Below are 19,053 nucleotides of genomic sequence, written 5' to 3'. Positions count from 1 at the left end.
CCCAAATGTGTGTGGGGCCTCCCCAGAGCCCCGATGCCCCATCCCTGCTGCCTGGTCCCTGCTGCATGCTGCTGCTATTTCCCCCTCTTCACTGCCAGGGGGAGCGGAGCAGGCCACCCCCGCCCAGCAGCAGCAGGCACAGGCAGGCCTCCTCATTCTGTGCAAACCGGCCTTCTCAGCCTGCACAAGTGTGCCACTGGAGTATGGAGTGTCGCATCCTGTGACATCATGGAATGCGACACTCCATACTCCAACAGTGAATGCATGCACAGGCTGAGAAGGCCCACTTGCCACCACTGCCGGGGGTGTGTGTGTTCCTTGCTCTGCTCCCCCTGGCAGTGAAGAGGGGGAAATAGTGGCAGCACATGGTGTGGGCTGGGCAGCAGCGGCGGTGGCTGGCCCAGGCAGGCATTAAAAAAACATAGGGGGGCCTCACAGAGGGGGGCCTTCACAGTGGGGGTGGGGTGGCTCTGAATTCCTTCAGCCTCAGGTCTGGGCACCAAAAATACCTAGTTGCACCCCTGCTCCTGACTGGAAGGAGGCAAGCCCTGAGCAGAAACTCATAGAGAGGCAATGGGGGCCTCCTCAAAGGATGGGGAATTCTGCTGTGCTGAATTCTGCATTGGGAGTGATTGAATATCATAACAACCAATTCAGAAACACAGCAGAGGCTGACAAAGGCCAGAACAGTGCACTATTCAGAGATGTAACAGGCAGTCACCTCTGTAATTAGCACCTTGCACTCCGAAAAGCATGAAGTTTGACTTTGCACACAGTGGCATCACACAGACAGCAATGGAATATTTGTTTCTGAAATGTGAAATGTTTCTGAAAATGTGGTTTCCCCATTAGTTCACAAAATGGCACAGGGAGTGTGCAGGAGAAATTGTGTTGCTTGTTAGTACTCATGTCACAGACATTAACCCACGACACTCACCCAACCATGTTCTATACGCCAAATAAAGGAGCGATGCATTCACTGAATCTATTACATGGTTCCCATGTACAGAATTGTGAACATCCACTGTTGAGAAAATTCAGTATGTCTCAAACAGAAGCACAAGCTTTTGAAAAACACATCCAGTCTTCAATTATCTACTCAATTTATTTCTCATGGCACACCACTCGTTCTATCACAGTATACTGTTGTGCCTTGGCACATCTAGCCTCATTGCAGCAAATGGGTAGCAATGGGAAATTTAGACTGCAATAATGCTATGTTGTGAAGCTGGGGTTCTCAATGTTGGTCCCCAAAGGTTGCTGGACTTCAACTCCCATCATCTTCAGCCATTCCGAGGCTCAGGATAATGGAAGTTGTTATCTAACAACATCTCGGTACCAAAGGCTGGGAGCTGCTGCTATGAAGTATCACACAACGCTATGCTGAGTACTCTCCATCTAACATAACTCCAGCAGAATCCAAGCATTCCTGGGGAACAGTTATCCCAAGCTGTGCAAGAGCCAGCAATGCAGTGTGATTTGTGAGAGCAATGCAGTCTCAACAGCTTCCAGCTGGGAAGCTAAAGGCATTGTCTTGGTTAGGAGCCACAGCATTTAGGAACAGAGGAATCTGCTTTATACCAAGTCAGACCATTGGTCCGTCTAGTTCAGTATTATCTACACTGACTGGCAGTGGCTCTCCAAGGTTTCAGGCAGGAGTTCCCCCCAACCTTACCTGGTGTAGTGGCACCGTGGAAGATCGGTGACGAGTTTAGTGGTGTAACCCATTCCTGCCCTCTACACATGCTAATAATTATATGCTGCTTATAACTATACATTTCTACATATAGAGGATTAATTTCAGGCCTTTTTTCCTGGGCCTTTCTAGAAGAAGTGAACTATGAATAACCCTGCTGTACTTCACGGCCAGTTGCAGACTCAATGTTTATATCATCATTGCCAGAGGCCTTGCAGGGAGGAGGAGGCTTTAACATTTGCTTCCCAGAGACAGTGGCTGTCCAGTGGTGAAAGCCTGTGTGTGGTTGCTGTCTGCTGTTGTCAGCTTGCCAGCTTGTCTGCCCCCTAGTGTCTGGGGCCATGGCTGCCCTGCAGGTGAGTCTGTGTGGGATCAGGACCAGAGGGGGTGAGTCAGCAGTTTCTGAGGTTCAGCTGCCCAGATTAGCCATCTTTCTGGGATTATATAAGGGCTGCTGCCCTGTGCCAGCGGGCCCACCACCGATGGGGTCACCACCAAAGGGGTGACCCACTTTGGGAGGCAACAAGGGCGAGGGCCTGTTGATATTCTTTGGCTTCTGTTGATTTCAGATCCTGGGTGTTTCAGATGTGTCTTGGTTTGTCTGGGGATGGGGAGACAGCGGTGTGTCCACTGACCATGGAGTGGCTATTCCGGTGGTAGTGGGGAATAGAGGAAGTAAAGTTGGCAGGTCAGCACGTCGTTACAGGGGAAGGGAAGTCAGAAATCTATTAGCTGTTTGCCCTTCCCACTGCCCTGCCATATCTTTGATCTTGAGGAGCAGTGCCAATCTCCCACAGACTCTCACCTTGCTACTCTGTAATGCCAGGTCTGTCCAGAATAAGTCAGAAACCATCCATGATCTGATTCTGGATGAAGATCTACTGAACACGTGTTGTTGAACTGTCGTTTTTATAAGGAGCTAAGAGCAGAATTAATTTCCCCCCTTTTAAGAGATCGCAGATTGACCTCAGGTCAGGAGAAAGTGGAGTTTCTACTTGCAGACCTGGATGATTTCATCTAGGCAAGAGTTGCCAAGTTTCTTTGGATTGCAAGTAAACTTTGCAGAAGATATGTTGAGAGGCTAGATGCGGGCATAGTATAGTATAGTAGGATGATGAACAGATTTTATTTATTGAAAAATTTTATGCACATTACTCTTACTGTACGGTTTCTATTGCAGTTTCTTGAGATGCTTTTGATGTGATGTATAGTTTTGTGTGTGGTTTTGTTGTATTGAAACGCCGTTGGCTGTAATAATAAATAAAGTAAAGTAAAGATTCTGGATGAAGGGGCAGACCTGGTATGTATTACAGAGACTTGGTTGGGGGAGGCTGGTGGCCCATTCTGGTCCCAGCTTCTCCCTCCAGGGTACTCTGTTGAGGAGCAGATGCGGAGACGTGGGCGGGGAGATGGAGTGTCTGTGGTCTATAAGAATAACCTCTCCCTGACCAGGATCCCTGTAGAAGTGTCTGACCATATTGAATGGTTGTACCTAAGTTTGGGGAACAGGGATAGACTAGGACTTCTCTTGGTGTATCGATCGCCCCGCTGCCCAGTGGAGTCCCTAACTGAGCTGACAGACTTAGTCTCGGGTTTGGCGTTGGAGTCTCCCAGGCTTGTGGTGCTGGGGGACTCAATGTCCACTTTGAGACCGATTTATCTGGGGCGGCTCAGGAGTTCATAGTGGCCATGACAACTATGGGCCTATCCCAAAGGGTCTTGGGACCAATGCACATTGCAAGTCACACACTTGATCTGGCCTTTCACTCTGATCAGGGTGGTGTTCCGTTGGTGGGGACTCTTGTTATTTCCCCATTGTCATGGACGGACCACCATCTGGTTAAGGATGGACTCACAGTCACACCCCACATTTGCAGGGGCGAGGGGCCCATTAGAATGGTCCACCCGAGAAGGTTATTGGATCCAATAGGGTTCCAAGAAGCCTTGGAGGGATTTAGTGTTGGCTATGCCGGTGATCCTGTTGATGCCCTGGTGGAGAATTGGAACAGCAAGCTCACCAGGGCAGTAGACATGATCGCACCTAAGCATCCTCTCCGAGCCACTTCAAAATTGGCCCCTTGGTATACGGAAGAACTATGGGGGTTGAAGCGGTGGGGTAGACTGGAGCGCAAGTGGAGGAAGACTCGACTCGAATCCGACAGATTACATCATAGGGCAAATTTGAAGATCTATGCTCTGGCAATACGTGTGGCAAAGAAGCTATTCTTTTCGGCCCATATTGCGTCCACAAGTACATGTCCGGTGGAGTTGTCCAGGGTTATGAGAGGACTAGTGAGCCCCACTCCTCCCTTGAATCAGAATTTGGAACCATTTATTACCCGCTGTAATGTATTTAATGGTTTTTGTGTGTGGATAAAATCCCTCATATTTGGGCCGACTTGGATTCAGACCCCACAATTACTGCAGTGTCTGAATCGGATGAATCCAGCGACTCCTCTTATGTGGTTAGGCTGGATCAGTTTCAGTTTGTGACTCCTGAGGATGTGGACAAGCTGCTTGGAGCGATGCAGCCTACCACCTGTTCTCTTGACCCTTGCCTGACGTGGCTAATACTATCTGGCAGGGAGGTTGTCGTAGAAGGCCTGGTAGAAATAATAAATGCTTCTCTGAGGGAGGGTAGGATGCCTCCTTGTCTTTATTATTAGACCATATTATTATTATTATTATTATTATTATTATTATTATTATTTAGACCACTTCTTAAGAAGCCTGCCCTGGATTCCTCAGAGTTGAGCAACTAAAGGCCTGTCTCCAAATTTCCATAGACGGGCAAGGTAACTGAGAATGTGGTGGCCTCCCAACTCCAGGCAGTTTTGGATGAAACTGATTATCCAGACCCATTTCAGACCGGCTTTTGGGTGGGCTATGGGGTGGAGACTGCCTTGGTCAGCCTGATAGATGATCTCCAACTGGGAATTGACAGGGGAAGTGTGACTCTGTTGGTCCTTTTGGACCTCTTGGCTCTTTCGATACTATCGACCATAGTATCCTTCCGGAATGTCTGAGGGTTGATGTCTGAGCAATGTCTCTCCATTGCTGCCCTGAGGCTTTGGAACACACTTTCGGCTGAAATAAGAGTCTCCCCATCTCTTACAACTTTTAAAAGGGCAGTCAAGACACATTTGTTCACCCAGGGTTTTAATTAGATATTGTTTTAATTGTGTTTTAATAGTTTTAACTTTTTAAATTTTAATTTTTATTGGTGGTTTTTATTGTCCTGTAAACTGCCTAGTGAACTTGCATTTTGGGCAGTATAAAAATATGCTGAATAAATAAATAAATAAATAAATAATGCCAATTAACACAGCTAGGCACAGATAGTGTTTCCTAAAATAATTAGAGATGATGAGTAAGGCTTTGTCCAAGCCTGGAATGTATTTGGCATCCGATCATACACTTTACTGATAAAAAGGCCCATCACTCCCTTCTCCAGATGTTAGTTGAAAAGAATGAAGTGCCCAAATTTTACACGCACGCAGTTGATGGGGGGCCCCACAGTCTTCTCTGGGTGCTGTTTAAGAGTATAAAGGGAGGCACACAGACACCCTAAAGTTTGGAGTTCTGTGTATGCTGAGGAGGTCTGGACCAGTGCTGCACACCAAGGGGCACTGAGGGGTCACGTTCCGTCTGTCAAATGGACTCCCTGCAGACAAGGTCTCAGCAGTGCCAGGGATGTGTAATTGCTCTTTGTTCTGTGACCTTCTTTAAACTATTATTGAGCTTTGCTTAATAAAACCTCTGTTAAGCATTCACACTGGTTTGAGTTTATTGTCTCCGAATCCCAAACAACCTTTTGCACACCAGCTCGCCAGCGGTGGCAATACATCGGGAGATGCCAGAAACTGAACTCAGGACTTTCTGCATGCAATCAGATGCTCTACCACTAAGCTATGGCCCCATCCCCTAAGGATCCGTGAGTCTTACAGTATTCACATGTAGTCACCCATCCACATGAAAACCAAGGCAGATGCTTTTTAGCAAAGGGAACAATTCATGCTCACTACCACAAGACCAGGTTTACTCCCCAGTTCTGTGACCAAATGGATGTACATTGCATTGCCTGGGGTTTGCTGGAGCTCTGCTGTTTGTGCTGGCACCAGTGGGAACCACTTCAGCACATCAAAGTTATGACTCACTATCATTGTACTAAATAAAGTATGGAAAGACTTATATTATTTATCTAATAATGAATGACACCCACATCTAACTGTTCATAAGGGATACAGAGGCATGAGTTAACAACTATGTTTGTGAAGAAGTTGTCAGCATGACATGATTTGGTTTGTTACCAAAAAAGGGGGGATATTAAACAAGTTCCTAATCAAGAGATGTAATTCCGCTTATTAATTTCAGTCCTTAGGGGATATAACGAAAGATTATTTTTAGGATAATACTGATTTCTCATTAGAATGAAGCTGTGATGTCCCAGCTGCACTAAAATGATTGACTTTTGTTTACTGCAACAAACATTGCTTAGCAGATGACAAAATTAAGAACAAGATTTTAGAAAATGTAAATGTAGCTAATCAAACTGACATTCGTGGTTTTACAGAAATGCAACATAAAGTACTTTCCATTTGTATTTCATCCCACACTGCAAGTGCAACTATTAATTACATGTTTACCCTATCCTTTCTCCAAAAAAGCTCAGGGCAGTGCAAATGGTGCCCACTCAGACACCATTGTATCCTCATTGTGAGAACATAAGAACAGCGGAGGAGTTGCGGGGGATGAAGCGGCTTGGTAGGCAACACAAGTGGAACACAAGTGGAGGAGAACTCGGCTCAAATCTGACAGGATGCAGCATAGAACCCATTTGAAGACCTATGCAATGGCAGTGTGCACAGCAAAAAAGCGTTTTTGGTCGGCGCACATTGCGTCTGCGGGTTCACGTATGGCAGAGTTATCCCGGGTGGTGAGGAGTATAATCTCTGCTCCTTCTGCCTCAAATCAGCTCCCAGAGACACTCTGCTGTGACGCCTTTAGTGGGTTCTTTGCGAATAAAATCTCCTGTATTCGGGCCGACTTGGACTCCACTATTTCTGCAGGGTCTGTGAGGGAGGTATCCAGCAATCCCTCTTGCAGCGTTAGGTTGGATCAGTTTCAATCTGTGACTCCTGATGACATGGACAAGCTGCTTGGAGAGGTACGGACTACCACTTGTTCTCTGGCTCCTTGCCCGACCTGGCTGCTTCGATCTAGCGGAGAGATTGTTGGAGATGGCCTAGTTAATATCATAAATGCATCGCTGGGGGAGGGTAGGGTGCCTCCTTGTCTGAAGGAGGCAATAGTTAGACCTCTTCTTAAGAAGCCTACCCTGGATCCCTCAGCGATGGATAGTTATAGGCCAATCTCCAATCTCCCCTGGCTGGGCAAGGTAATCGAGAGGGTGGTGGCTAACCAGCTCCAGGCAGTTTTGGAGGAAACTGATTATCTAGACCCATTTCAAACTGGCTTTAGAATGGGCTATGGGGTTGAGACAGCCTCGGTCGGCCTGATGGATGACCTTTACCGGGGAATCGACAGAGGGAGTGTGACTCTGTTGGTCCTCTTGGATCTCTCGGCGGCGTTCAATACCATCGACCATGGTATCCTTCTGGGTCGCCTGGAGGAGTTGGGAATAGGGGGCACTGCTTTGCAGTGGTTCCGTTCCTATCTCTCGGGTAGATCCCAGATGGTGGAGCTTGGTGACAGTCGCTCCTCAAAGCAGGAGCTATTATATGGAGTCCTTCAGGGCTCCATTCTGTCACCAATCCTTTTCATTATCTACATGAAACCGCTGGGTGAGGTCATCAGGAGTTTTGGTGCTGGGTGTTATCAGTATGCTGATGACAACCAAATCTACTTCTCCTTTTCATCTTCAGGAAATGGCACTCACTCTTTAAATACCTGCCTACAGGCAGTAATGGGCTGGATGAGGGAGAACAAATTGAAGCTGAATCCAAGCAAGACAGAGGTGCTCATTGTGGGGGCTCAGAATCTGAGGAGTGAGTTAGATCTCCCTGTGCTGGATGGGGTTACACTCCCCCAGAAGGAGCAGGTGCACAGCTTGGGAGTACTCCTGGACCCAGGCCTGGTATCTCAGGCGGAGGCCATGGCCAGGAGTGCTTTCTATCAGCTTCGGCTGATTCGACAGCTGCGGCCATTCCTTGAGGAGGATGACCTCAAAACAGTGGTGCACCAGCTGGCAACCTCCCGGATTGACTATTGCAATGCGCTCTACGTGGGGCTGTCTTTGTACGTAGTTCGGAAACTTCAATTAGTTCAGAATGCGGCAGCCAGATTGGTCTCTGGGGTAACCCGGAGAGACCATATTACACCTATTTTGAAACAATTGCACTGGCTGCCTATATGTTTCCGGGCAAAATACAAAGTGCTGGTGATTACCTTTAAAGCCCTGAATGGCTTAGGCCCGAGTTACCTTAGAGAGCGCCTTCTTCTGCGTGATCCCCACCACACATTAAGGTCATCTGAGGAGGTTCGTCTCCAGTTACCACCAGCACGTCTGGTGGCGACTCAGAGGCGGGCCTTCTCTATAGCTGCTCTGGGGCTGTGGAATGCGCTCCCTGCGGAAATCCGTAATTTGAATTCTCTATTAGCCTTCAGGAGAGCCCTTAAAACATATTTGTTTGGCCTTGCTTTCCAGGGTTTTTAAATTTTAACCCGATTTTGGGGCTTTTAATTGCTGTAAATTGTTTAATTGCTGGTTTAAAATGTTTTTAAATTGTTAATTGTTGTTATATTGTTTTTAATTTGTTTTAGCTTTTTATTGTTTTAGTGGCTGGGGGCCTGTTTTTCTTGAATCCAAACCATTTTCACTTAAGTCCATCCACAATAGCCCAGGATCTGGCTCTTACACAATCCTCAAAGCACACATTAAAAACATAGGTATACCTGAGCTAGTATGGTATAGTGGGCAAATTGTTTGGTTATGACCAGGGAAACCCAATGCACATCCATGGTCAGCTCTGAGATGCACTGAGTCAGGGATGAGCTTAACCCCCGCTCGACTCACAAACCATTTCTACTTCTGTAAGCATTTCTTAAAATAATGTGAAAATCCTTGAGGTATACAATATGCTCCAAAGAGATTCCAACAAATATTGCTTAATCAGGTCTAATGCAAAAGTATCTCAGTGCAAAGGTAAAAGGTAAAATGCTGATTGACTCAAAGCACCCCACCTGAACGCATGGCATCTTTTTGAATACTTTCATGATCATGCCAGTCCTTTCGTTTCAAGCCATCTGTCCAGGTATAGAGCTGTCCATCTCCAAGCCCCATTGGGTATGTCTGCAGAAACAAGAAAAAGGATAATTATAGACTAAAAGAAAAATGGCAGGAAATGCTCACTTGTTCTGCTGAAAGCCGAATGCTGAAAGCATATGCAAAGGTGGGTACAATTCAGAAGCCCCAGATACACTACAATCTACATCTGGAACTCTTGCATATACAGGCTGGCTTCTCTATACACTGCAGTGGAAGTGAAGCTCTATACACATATCCTTGGGAAAGCTGGAGTGGTGAGTTTAGATGGGGGTGGGTGGGAATTAAGGTTCAAATCAGTGTACAGCTGTGGAGTTTTTGATCTGGTGCCTGACAAATCACTTTTCTCCCAGCCCAACCTATCTCACCTAACTAAAGGGTTGCTATAAGAAAAAAATAGATTCCAATGTAGACAAAATGGAACAACTTGATTATGTGACAAATAAATAAATACTTCCATAGAACTGAATAGGCAACTATTTCCAGCAGGGAGTCAGACCAAAGAGGAACACTGGTTCAGATAAGTCCCCCCACCCCACTGCCCCCAGCGAGCTGGAAGTGAACCCAAACTTGAAATCTTGCCTTAAACCTGAAAACGAATTTCTCAGGAAATTTCTTTGAGAAGTTTGTGAAATTGTTTTCCTTAAGGGACTTTTAGTGGCAGAACTCTGCTTCCAAACCAGTGCAAGTGTAATTAGGCTTGAAGTTCTGCCCATTATTCCTCTTGCTTCAAGAATGTCCTCTTTGTGTTACTTAAATTAGAAGTAGTCCCATTGTATTTCAGAGATATTTGGGTGCCAAATAACATAAGCAAGAAAATCTGACGCTTCCATGTAGAATTTGGATTTGTTTCCATTTTGAAGAAGGTAATAAAATCTGACCAGCATCACACGCAGAAAAAAAGAAAGAAAACTGCTTCCTTTCATCTTACTGAGCATGTTCTACTGCAGTTGAGCATGCTCAGTTGCATACGTGAAGAAAATCTGACAGGCTAAGAAAAAGGTTATCTATACTGGCTTTATATCAGCCACCTTCATGACCTCTTCCAGAAGGGAAGTGCAGCAGTGGAGGCACCTACCTAGAGCATGGGAGAGAGCTCCTAGCCTCACCTAGTTCTTTGCTGCTTCAGAGGTGCTGTAGTATAATATTAGAGACTTTAAAAAGCATATGGAATTATTCTTGGGGGAATATGCTTGCGTTTAATCATTAAAAGGGAGGCTGTAGGCCTGGACCCCAAATATTTCAAGTGCCTAGCAATGCTCCTCTTGGAAATAGTCCAATTGTGTTTAACAGCGCTTCTAGGCCTGCACAACATAAGGCCCGGGGGCCGGATTCGGCCCGCAGGGGCTATTTTACTGGCCCCCAGGTATCCTGCAGCAACACAGGAGCTGGAAACTGCCTTAGAGCGCCGTACTATGCATGTTTTTTTTATAAATGTGTTCCATGGTGTTCCCAACAAGGCTTACTTCCATGTATGCATGCCTAGGATTGCAGCCTCAAAGCAATGACTATTTAGGGAGAGGAGAGGACTTGACATTTGTTTGGGGCTGACATGCACTCCAGCGACCACACTGACTGAGCAGGGACAAGACCTTTTCTCTGGCCACTATCCTTGTTTGAAACTATGGGTCCATTGACAGGGGAAAAGATCCACAAATAACCAATAATATTTTTAATTTTAATGTAATGTGCTAAAATTGACTTTGGCCCCTGCACGCCAAGTCGTGGATGGTTCCGGCCCAGTAGGGCATTTGAGTTGTGCGGCCCTGAAAGAAGCCCCACTGTATTTAAATGGGCAATTAAAGAGCATGTTCAGTCTCTCTGTTTGTAAACAGTGACTTTTACCCTTATAGAGAAATGAAAAATTATGGTCCAGTCCATCAGAAAGCATTAGCCATCAGAAAAGCTTATCCCAATACTGAAATCTGACAGGATAATGAAAACATATGGTCTAGTCCATAAAAAAGCATAAACCATCAGACAAGTGTATATAAGTACTAGAATCTGAAAGTAATGAAAAATTATGGTACAGTCATCCTAAAACATCACCCATCAGAAAAACCTAACTCAGCAATGCAATCTTATAGGCTAATAAAAAATGTCAGTCTTGTCCATCATAAAATATTACCCATCAGAAAAGCTTACCCTAGTATTGAAATGTGAATTGGTACTGGGGGAAATGAAATCTGACAGTATAATGAAAAATTATAATCCAGCCCATCAGAAAACATTACTGAAAAATACTAAAATCTGACAGAGGAATGAGAAATTATGGTCCAGTACATCGGAAAACATTTCCCACTGGAAAAGCTTGCTCCAATGTTGAATGTGCATGGGTGCTGAAAAATTTCAGTCTAGTCCCTCAGAAAGCATTACCCATCAGAAAAACTTGCTCAGATACTGAAATCTGAGAGGATAATGAAAAATTACTTTCTTGTCCATCAGAAAACATCACCGGGTAAGGAAATCTGACAGGCTAAGAAAACATTTCACTATACTAGCCCAGGGCTGATGTGATCCAGGACTTTAAGCAATTCATTGGGGGTCTGTGCTCCATGGGCCACCCTGTAATGATGCCCCTGCTTTCAAGTAGATATACACAGAATTAGGCTGCTTTTAAAAATAAAAGTAAGGAAAGATTCCTTAACGGCTGAATCTTATATATGTCTATTTGGAAGTAAGCCTCATAATGTTCAGTGACATGGTTCCTAGGCAAGCCCCACAGCCAGAGTCCTTTGTTTTATCAATTAAGCAAATATCCAGCAATGCTGCAGAAGTACCACAGATTTCAATGCTATTTAATTTCACTCTAGTGAAATTAAAGGAGGAAAATGTTACAAGCATCCTTACTATTTCTTTATTTCTTCCTCACATTTGTATCCTGCCTTTGCACTTCAAGAGTGTCCAAGGAAAGTTACAAGGTCTAAAAACTAAGAGAACAAACAACCTGTAATTATGTGCTCATTTTATCAACAATGATCATGGTTGGAATTACAGTCATTATTGCAAGGTTGGAATTCCATTCATAGTGCTTGTGGCCATGGTATTGATGATTGTAGTTTTAAGCCGACTGACTTGAAGACTGATACCTCTTCTGTATAGTAAGAGGGTGATTAGAAAAGAAATGCAATATCAGAAGATAATTACCCTAACATAAAAAAGGATTGCTATTCCACAGTGTGTGTGTATAAAAAAACCTGTGGAATACATATATATATATATATAAACAAACTGTGGATATATATATAACAATTAACAGATTCACAACTCTTTAAAGCCCAACAAATAAATTAATACAGAGCCTAGTTCTTCCGCCTGCCAATTAAGCTGACAATCATCTTTGCTTATTGAAGTTCCAAAGAAGATTCTCTTGCCTATATTTTGAAAGTGGGACTACAAATAACAAGCTGCTTATGAAATGTTATAAGACCAAAGGGGAAATAGCATGGCTACATTTATCCTCTGATATTTTCCATTGCTTAAGCTGTACATTAAATAGACAAACGTTCTACTAGTCAGCTTTAGCCTTGTCAGTCATGCTTATTTGCTTTCCCTTGATCGCTTGAAATAGTTTCTTTTCCCCCTGATGGCAGAAAACTTTCGTTTAACTGCTCAGCAAACTCCCTGAAGAATTTCAAATTTCCCCGGATAATATAGCAATTTCAACTGCCCAATATTAATAAGCCCAAAGCCTGATTTCAGCAAGGAATGGAAATCTTCATTTACAAAAAGGAGTAAAGGATTTTACAGCAACTTTGCCTTTAGGAATTTATATACAAACTTATATTGCCTTTATTCTGACAGGAATTATGACTTAACTAACAGAATCAATCACTGGAAATACCACCAAGGTTTATGATTGAATAACTCACTCCTCAACACACACACTTGTACAAATCAGGATGCAAAGGAGTCAGTAGAGGTCTTGGTGGTGGGTTACCTCACTCCACAAGCTGCTTTTGTTCAAGGCATATGTTTATCTTCCTATATGAGAAACTTTAAATAATTCTCCTTTGAGATCTTTATTCACACTAAGCTTTCCTGAGCTCACCCCGTAACTTATTTCAGTCAGGGGTTAATGAAATGCAAAAGGAAGTCAAAAAGTCAGAGAGCTTTGAATAATTATGTGTTTTTGATTAATCTCCAGTTGATCATAGTCATTATAACAGGTATATTGAAGTGAAGATCTGTATAAAGTAGTGCAAACACAGTGGCTGAAGAGATATAAAAAAGGGGAATTAGTGGATGACAGCCAAACTAAATTACTCATGAGTAGCTCCAGTGAAATTAGTTGGACAAATAAGTCATGACTAAAGTTTACCATTAATTTCAGTGGGACTACTTATGAGTAATTGAGTCTGGATGTCAACCAGTGTACACAGCCAGAACCAGAAAGCCCGGGTCAAACCTGCATCTCCTACCTCTGACCAACCCATAAGAACCCAATTCATTTGAACAGGTTTTCAGTTATGTGAACCAGTGCCAAGGCAACCCAAATGGAACAAAAAAGATTACTTCCAAAACTGGAGAAGGTAAATGTTCAGTTAATGTTGTTTTATTGAGCACTACCTTTTTATTTGTAGGACTGAAACTCTTCCCCCTCCCACCGGGTTCTACAATTTTGTTGTAAACTGAGACACAATAATGGGAAAAGTCTTGCCTGCTTCATTGCTACCTGTCATGCCATCATTCAAAGACACAAGACCCCTACTAGGACGGTGGCAACACTCTTTTTCTACATTTCTAAAAACTGAAATAATTTCATGATATTATCATCCCCACCAAAACTGTTGAATGTTGTTATGAGTTTTTGTTAAAACAATGTCTTATCATATCTGAGATTTGACAAAAGAATGTGAATGTGCCTTAAAGGTTTTGTCCGGTGCAGCTCAGGACTTCATGTCCTCCATGATGACCGTGGGCCTGTCTCAACTAATTTCTGGTCCCACACATGTGGCAGGCCATACACTTGACTTAGTCTTTGGGTCAATGATGGACAGTGGTGCTCCAAGGATAGTCTAAGATGCTTCAATATCGTTATCATGGATGGATCATTATCCGGTGAAGATAGTACTGAGGGTGGACCCAAAACACCTTTGCAGGGGTGAGGGGCCAGTTTGGATGGTCTGCCATCGGAGGCTGCCCTCAGAGGCTTATGGATCCTAATGGATTCCTGATGGCTCTGGGGGAGCTTCCTGCTGAGAGAGTGGACGATCCTGTTGATGGCCTGGTCTTCCTTTGGTATGAGGAAGAGTTGGGTCAGGTGATTGACACAGTTGTGCCTAAGCGTCCTCTCCTGACACACTGAGCCCAAGCGACTCCCTGGAATACAGGTGAGATGTGGACAATGAAGCAGGCTGGTAGATGGCTTGAGCATCGTTGGAGGAAAACTCAGAATGAATGTGACCGAACACAGGCTAGAGCCCATATTAGGGCCTACTCTATGGCGGTGATGGCAGCGAAGAAATCCTACTTTTCCGCCACCATTGCATCTGCTCAATGTTGTCCAGTGGAGCTTTTTCGAGTGGTTCAGGGCCTCCTAGGTGAGGACCCCAAAGACCATCAAGCAGAACTGTCGGCAGCCTGCTGTGACCAATTTGTGTTACATTTTGCGGATAAAATTGCTCACATCCATTCTGACCTGTATGCTAAGATTTATGTGCTGGCATTGACCTTTAAAGCCCTACGCGGCTTGGTGCCAGGGGACCTGTTGGATGGCATTCACTCATATTAACCTGCCAGGGCCCTCTGCTCATCATCTCAGGCCCTGCTCATGGCCCTGGCACTAACAGAGATCCGATTGGTGGGGACTAGAGAGAAGGCCTTTTTGGTTGTGGCCCCTCGACTTCAGAACACCCTCCCTCTCTCTCTCAGTGTTTTTTTAAAAACTAAAAACACATGTTCTTAAAGAGGTTTTTTAATGCTTCACTTGTATATATCTGGTAGGTTCTTTAGTTTTTAGTTTTTATAATTCTTAGTTTTTAGCTTTAAGATTTTAATTTGGAATTTTAAAAGCTAATTTTGATTATGGTTTTAGCTTGGATTTTTAACTTGTTTAATTCAGTTAATTTTATTAGTCTGATCTTATATTGTAACTGTTTTATAAAGACTGAGAGCCACCCCGTGCAGTAATGTACTGGAGGGGCGGGGTATAAATATTTTAAATAATAAAATAATAATAATTAAAGGTTAGTAGATTTTCACAGCGTTACCTAAACAATTTAAACTCTCTTCCTGAGAGTTCATTTATTCCTGAGAGCCACCAGACCCAGTCCGGAGTTTAGAGCAGCCGCTGCCACCACCGGTGGTAATGTGCCCTCTCACCGCCTGCCCCCACCCACTGTTAGAAGTATTTTAAAGGCAAGGTTCTCCCCTTTGCTCGAACCAAATTGAACTGGTTCCTAAGTGGCCTGATCTGGTTCAATCGTTGAACCAAATTGGGGGCCAGTTCGAATTGAACCAGCTAGCGGACCAATGATCTGGTTTGAATTTGGCTCAACTGGCCAACTGTCATGCACTCATTCTCAGATAGTGAGGAGGAAGGGGAAGCTGACAGTCCTTCAGCCGATGCAGGGGTGCCTGAGGGGCAGAGCCTGGCTGTCGGTTCCCAAGAGACGGCTGAGGCAGGTCCGGCTGATGTTTCAGAGCAGGCACAGCAGTCTGAGGCAGCAGAGACAGCAACAGATGAACCGGAGGATGATCTGTGCAGGCAACCCCCATTGACTCCACAGCTGAGGCACGTCACAAGACGGCGGACACAGCTGGAAACCATCAGGAGAAGTAAGCGCCTCTTGCAGAGGGCTGATAAGCCTTGAATCCCTGCCAGCTGAGAGTTATCAGCTTGGACTATAAAGCATGTCTACAGCTTGCAGTTAGTCGCTGGAAGACAATGTTTGTCATCCCTGGTGTCGACAGCTTTCAGCCTGAGTTAGAGAGAGAAATATTTCCAAGCCGTGTATCGCTTCTGCAACCCAGTTTGGTCTTTTGGTGAACTATTATCCTATACTTCCCTACCGGGTGGCCAGATTGCTGACACCAACCCAACTTGTTACCAACTCCAGCCTGAAGTTGATAACCAAGGGTTATCAAATTGTCTTGACCAGGTCAGATTGACGGGTTGGCAACCAGACTTGAGTGAGTCCATAGGGCACACTGCTCAGGAGCATGTGTACTGCTTTCTTCCTGACTTCTTCTATCTCCCAGACTTCCTATCGACTTTTGGCGGCTTATATGAAGCTGCCCCCTGTCTGCCTTAGATGCAAGAAGCTGTCTGGGTTGCACCAGGGGAAGAAGAATGCTTGTTTTTCTTGGAACACGTAATCCTTCCTTAGCTTATTTTTTACATTTTTAATCTAACCCTTCCTTCAAGGACCTCTGGGGTGTTGTGTGTACATGATTCTTCCCACCCCTGTGAGGTAGGCTAGCTTGAGAGGAGAGAGTAGCTGGCCCAAAGTCAGCCAATGGACTTCATGGCTGAATGCCCTGGTCTCCCATCCTAGGCTAGCCTGCCAACCACTATACCATACTGGCTTCCCTTTGCCTCCACTGACTTTGCCCCATGGGATCCAAAGCTGCCACCACTATGGGGCAAGCAAGGGATGATGCTGTATTACCATCCTTGCAAAAATCAGATTCAGGCACATTCCTCCTTCACCCCATAGTGGAATAAAGATCTACACATCTACTTTTCCCCTTCCCACTCCTATAACACTGATGGGCACTTTCCCAGCAATGCCGATTATGGGCCTTTTTAAGCATCCATGGTAAAAGCAAGCTGTTCAGCACTATGCAGAGATTTGTCTCATTACATTCGCCATAATAGGTACAGTAAGGGGAGGGGGGATGACAAATCCGTATCACAGTGACTTTTGAAGCTTTATCTCCATCCCCTAATTGTACAGAGGAATTAAGTACAATGACCTGGGAAGTCATTTCTGAAGAGGAGAATTCAGACATAATCATTCTTCTAATGAGACCTGTTGGGGGGAAATGAACATTAGTGACCCTTTGGGGATTAGATTTAATGCAATTTTCTCCCTGCATGACACAGTCAGAGAATTTTTTTTCTTACTTGGGAAGCCTGAAGCAGGTTTTTAGGAATTTCCCAAAACTTCAGAACCATGTTCCATGAGGCAAGCAGGGAATTTTAAATTAAGGGAGTGTGAAAATCTGAAGCGGTCTGCAGTTCCTCAGCTCCTGATTTTCCTTGTCAGCAGCTGAACAACCAAGGGGCCTTTTCTTTTGAAGTTCCTCTATGGCTTAACAAGATTATTTTAAAGCATTTTAGAAAATAGTTTCCTTGACTTGGTGCTGCCTAAGGGTAAAGGAGCTTCTATTTAAGAGTCACGGTTGCTGTAAGAGTCTCGGTTTAAGAGTCTAGGATGCTGTTTCTGAGTGGCTAACACACACACACACACACACACACACACACTTTTGTGCTTCTGTAGTTGTAGCCCACAAAGTTTCCTTTGTTTAGATATTTGTCCATACATACCAATAATGCAGAAGGAAGGGGAATGCACTAACCATCTTATTCATTCATTCATTCATTTGATTTATATAACATCCTTCGAAAATGGCTCAGGGCGGTTTACAACAGGATAAAAACAATTAAAACCAGTTAACAATTAAAATCAAAACTATAAAAACAGAATAAAACCAATTAAACATGCAAACAGCTAAAAACTCTGGGGGGGAAAGGGCATCCATTTCAAACCATTTAAAACACTTTACAGTAGTTTAAAAACCCTGGAAGGCCAGGCCAAACAGGTAGGTTTTAAGGGCTCTCCTGAAAGACAGTAATGAACTCAAGTTATGGATTTCTGCTGGATGTGCATTCCACAGCCCAGGAGCAGCTACAAAGAAAGCCTGCCTCTGAGTCACCACCAGACAAGCTGGTGGTAAGTGGAGATGGACCTCCTCAGATGACCTTACAGTGGGGATCATGCAGAAGAAGACGCTCTCTAAGATAACTCAGACCTAAGCTTTAAAGGGCTTTAAAGGTAATAACCAGCACTTTGTATTTTGCCCAGAAACATATTGGCAGCCAGTGTAACTGTTTCAGGACAAGCATAATATGGGCTCTCCGGGTTGCCCAGAGACCAATCTGGCTGCCACATTTTGAACTAACTGAAGTTTCCAAACTACATACAAAGGCAGCCCCACATACAGCGCATTGCAATAGTCAAGCCGGGAAGTTATCAGCTGATGCACCACTGTTTTGAGGTCATCTTCTTCAAGGATGATGATATTTCTCTATGTAAACTGCCCTGAGCCATTTTTGGAAGGGCGGTATAGAAATCGAATAAATAAATAAAGAATGAATGAATGAATGAAACAAAAGCTGCTGCAAACAGAATATACAGAGGGCTCCATATAAAATTTGCTCCATATAGCTGGCCAAAATCTAGGTTTAGTCAGAATTCAGCAATATCCCTAGTAATAAAGTTGTTGCTATTGCGATATGCCACAATCAATTGCTTTTCTCAAAGGATTATTTTAGGAAAACAATTTTAATCAAATCTTCTAGGGATGCATCCTTTGAAGTGTTTTGGTCAAATACAAAGGGAGAAACATAAAGATGTGTATGTACACTCTGAAAAAGCTGCTTATGTCTGTGTTTTATGAACTGTGTTTGAGTAAATATGTTTATGGCCTTCTTCAGCCAAATAATAATTTCAGAAAGATGTATCAAAGCAACCCTTAAAGAAATAATAAATGTGTCCAAACTGAGGAAAGAATATTGCTAGTGAAAGCCAGGTGAATTTTATTTAATACAGCACAGTTATTTGCCAATGTATATTCTGGAAATGTAATGATGATTATATTAGTGAATTATATTTCTGTGCTTCAATACAGGCAAATAGTCTTCAATAGCTGCAAATACACATTCACTACTGTCAGCAGTATTGTAGCTTCTATGAGTAACTGAAGAGCTATTGCAAGTCCTGTGATGTCAAGTATTTACAACTCAACCCTTTTCAGACATTATATTGCATATGCGCTCAGCTGTCTATTAATGTACATGGTTTTGATTTAGTGAATGACTGTACATATGTTCCATTTAACAATG

The 19,053-nt window shown here is 43.9% G+C and overlaps 1 protein-coding gene across 8 annotated transcripts in view; it reads right to left on the bottom strand.

Annotated features, from left to right (window-relative positions):
* The window catches only part of GALNTL6 (polypeptide N-acetylgalactosaminyltransferase like 6), an 818,464-nt gene that overhangs the window by 505,063 nt on the left and 294,348 nt on the right, over window positions 1-19,053 (bottom strand). For all 8 annotated transcript variants that reach the window (XR_008308564.1, XR_008308563.1, XR_008308565.1 and 5 more), the window contains one exon: window positions 8,900-9,008. Coding sequence is in view for 5 of the 8 variants with exons in the window: in XM_053255921.1 (XP_053111896.1) it covers window positions 8,900-9,008 (109 nt within the window). In the remaining 3 variants the exon portion in view is untranslated. The remainder of the gene's footprint in view (window positions 1-8,899; window positions 9,009-19,053) is intronic.

Source organism: Hemicordylus capensis, chromosome 5, assembly GCF_027244095.1.
Source record: "Hemicordylus capensis ecotype Gifberg chromosome 5, rHemCap1.1.pri, whole genome shotgun sequence".
Classification (NCBI taxonomy): Eukaryota; Metazoa; Chordata; class Lepidosauria; order Squamata; family Cordylidae; genus Hemicordylus; species Hemicordylus capensis.
Note: the sequence above shows the minus strand (reverse complement) of the source record. Positions and strands in the feature narration are given on the sequence as shown.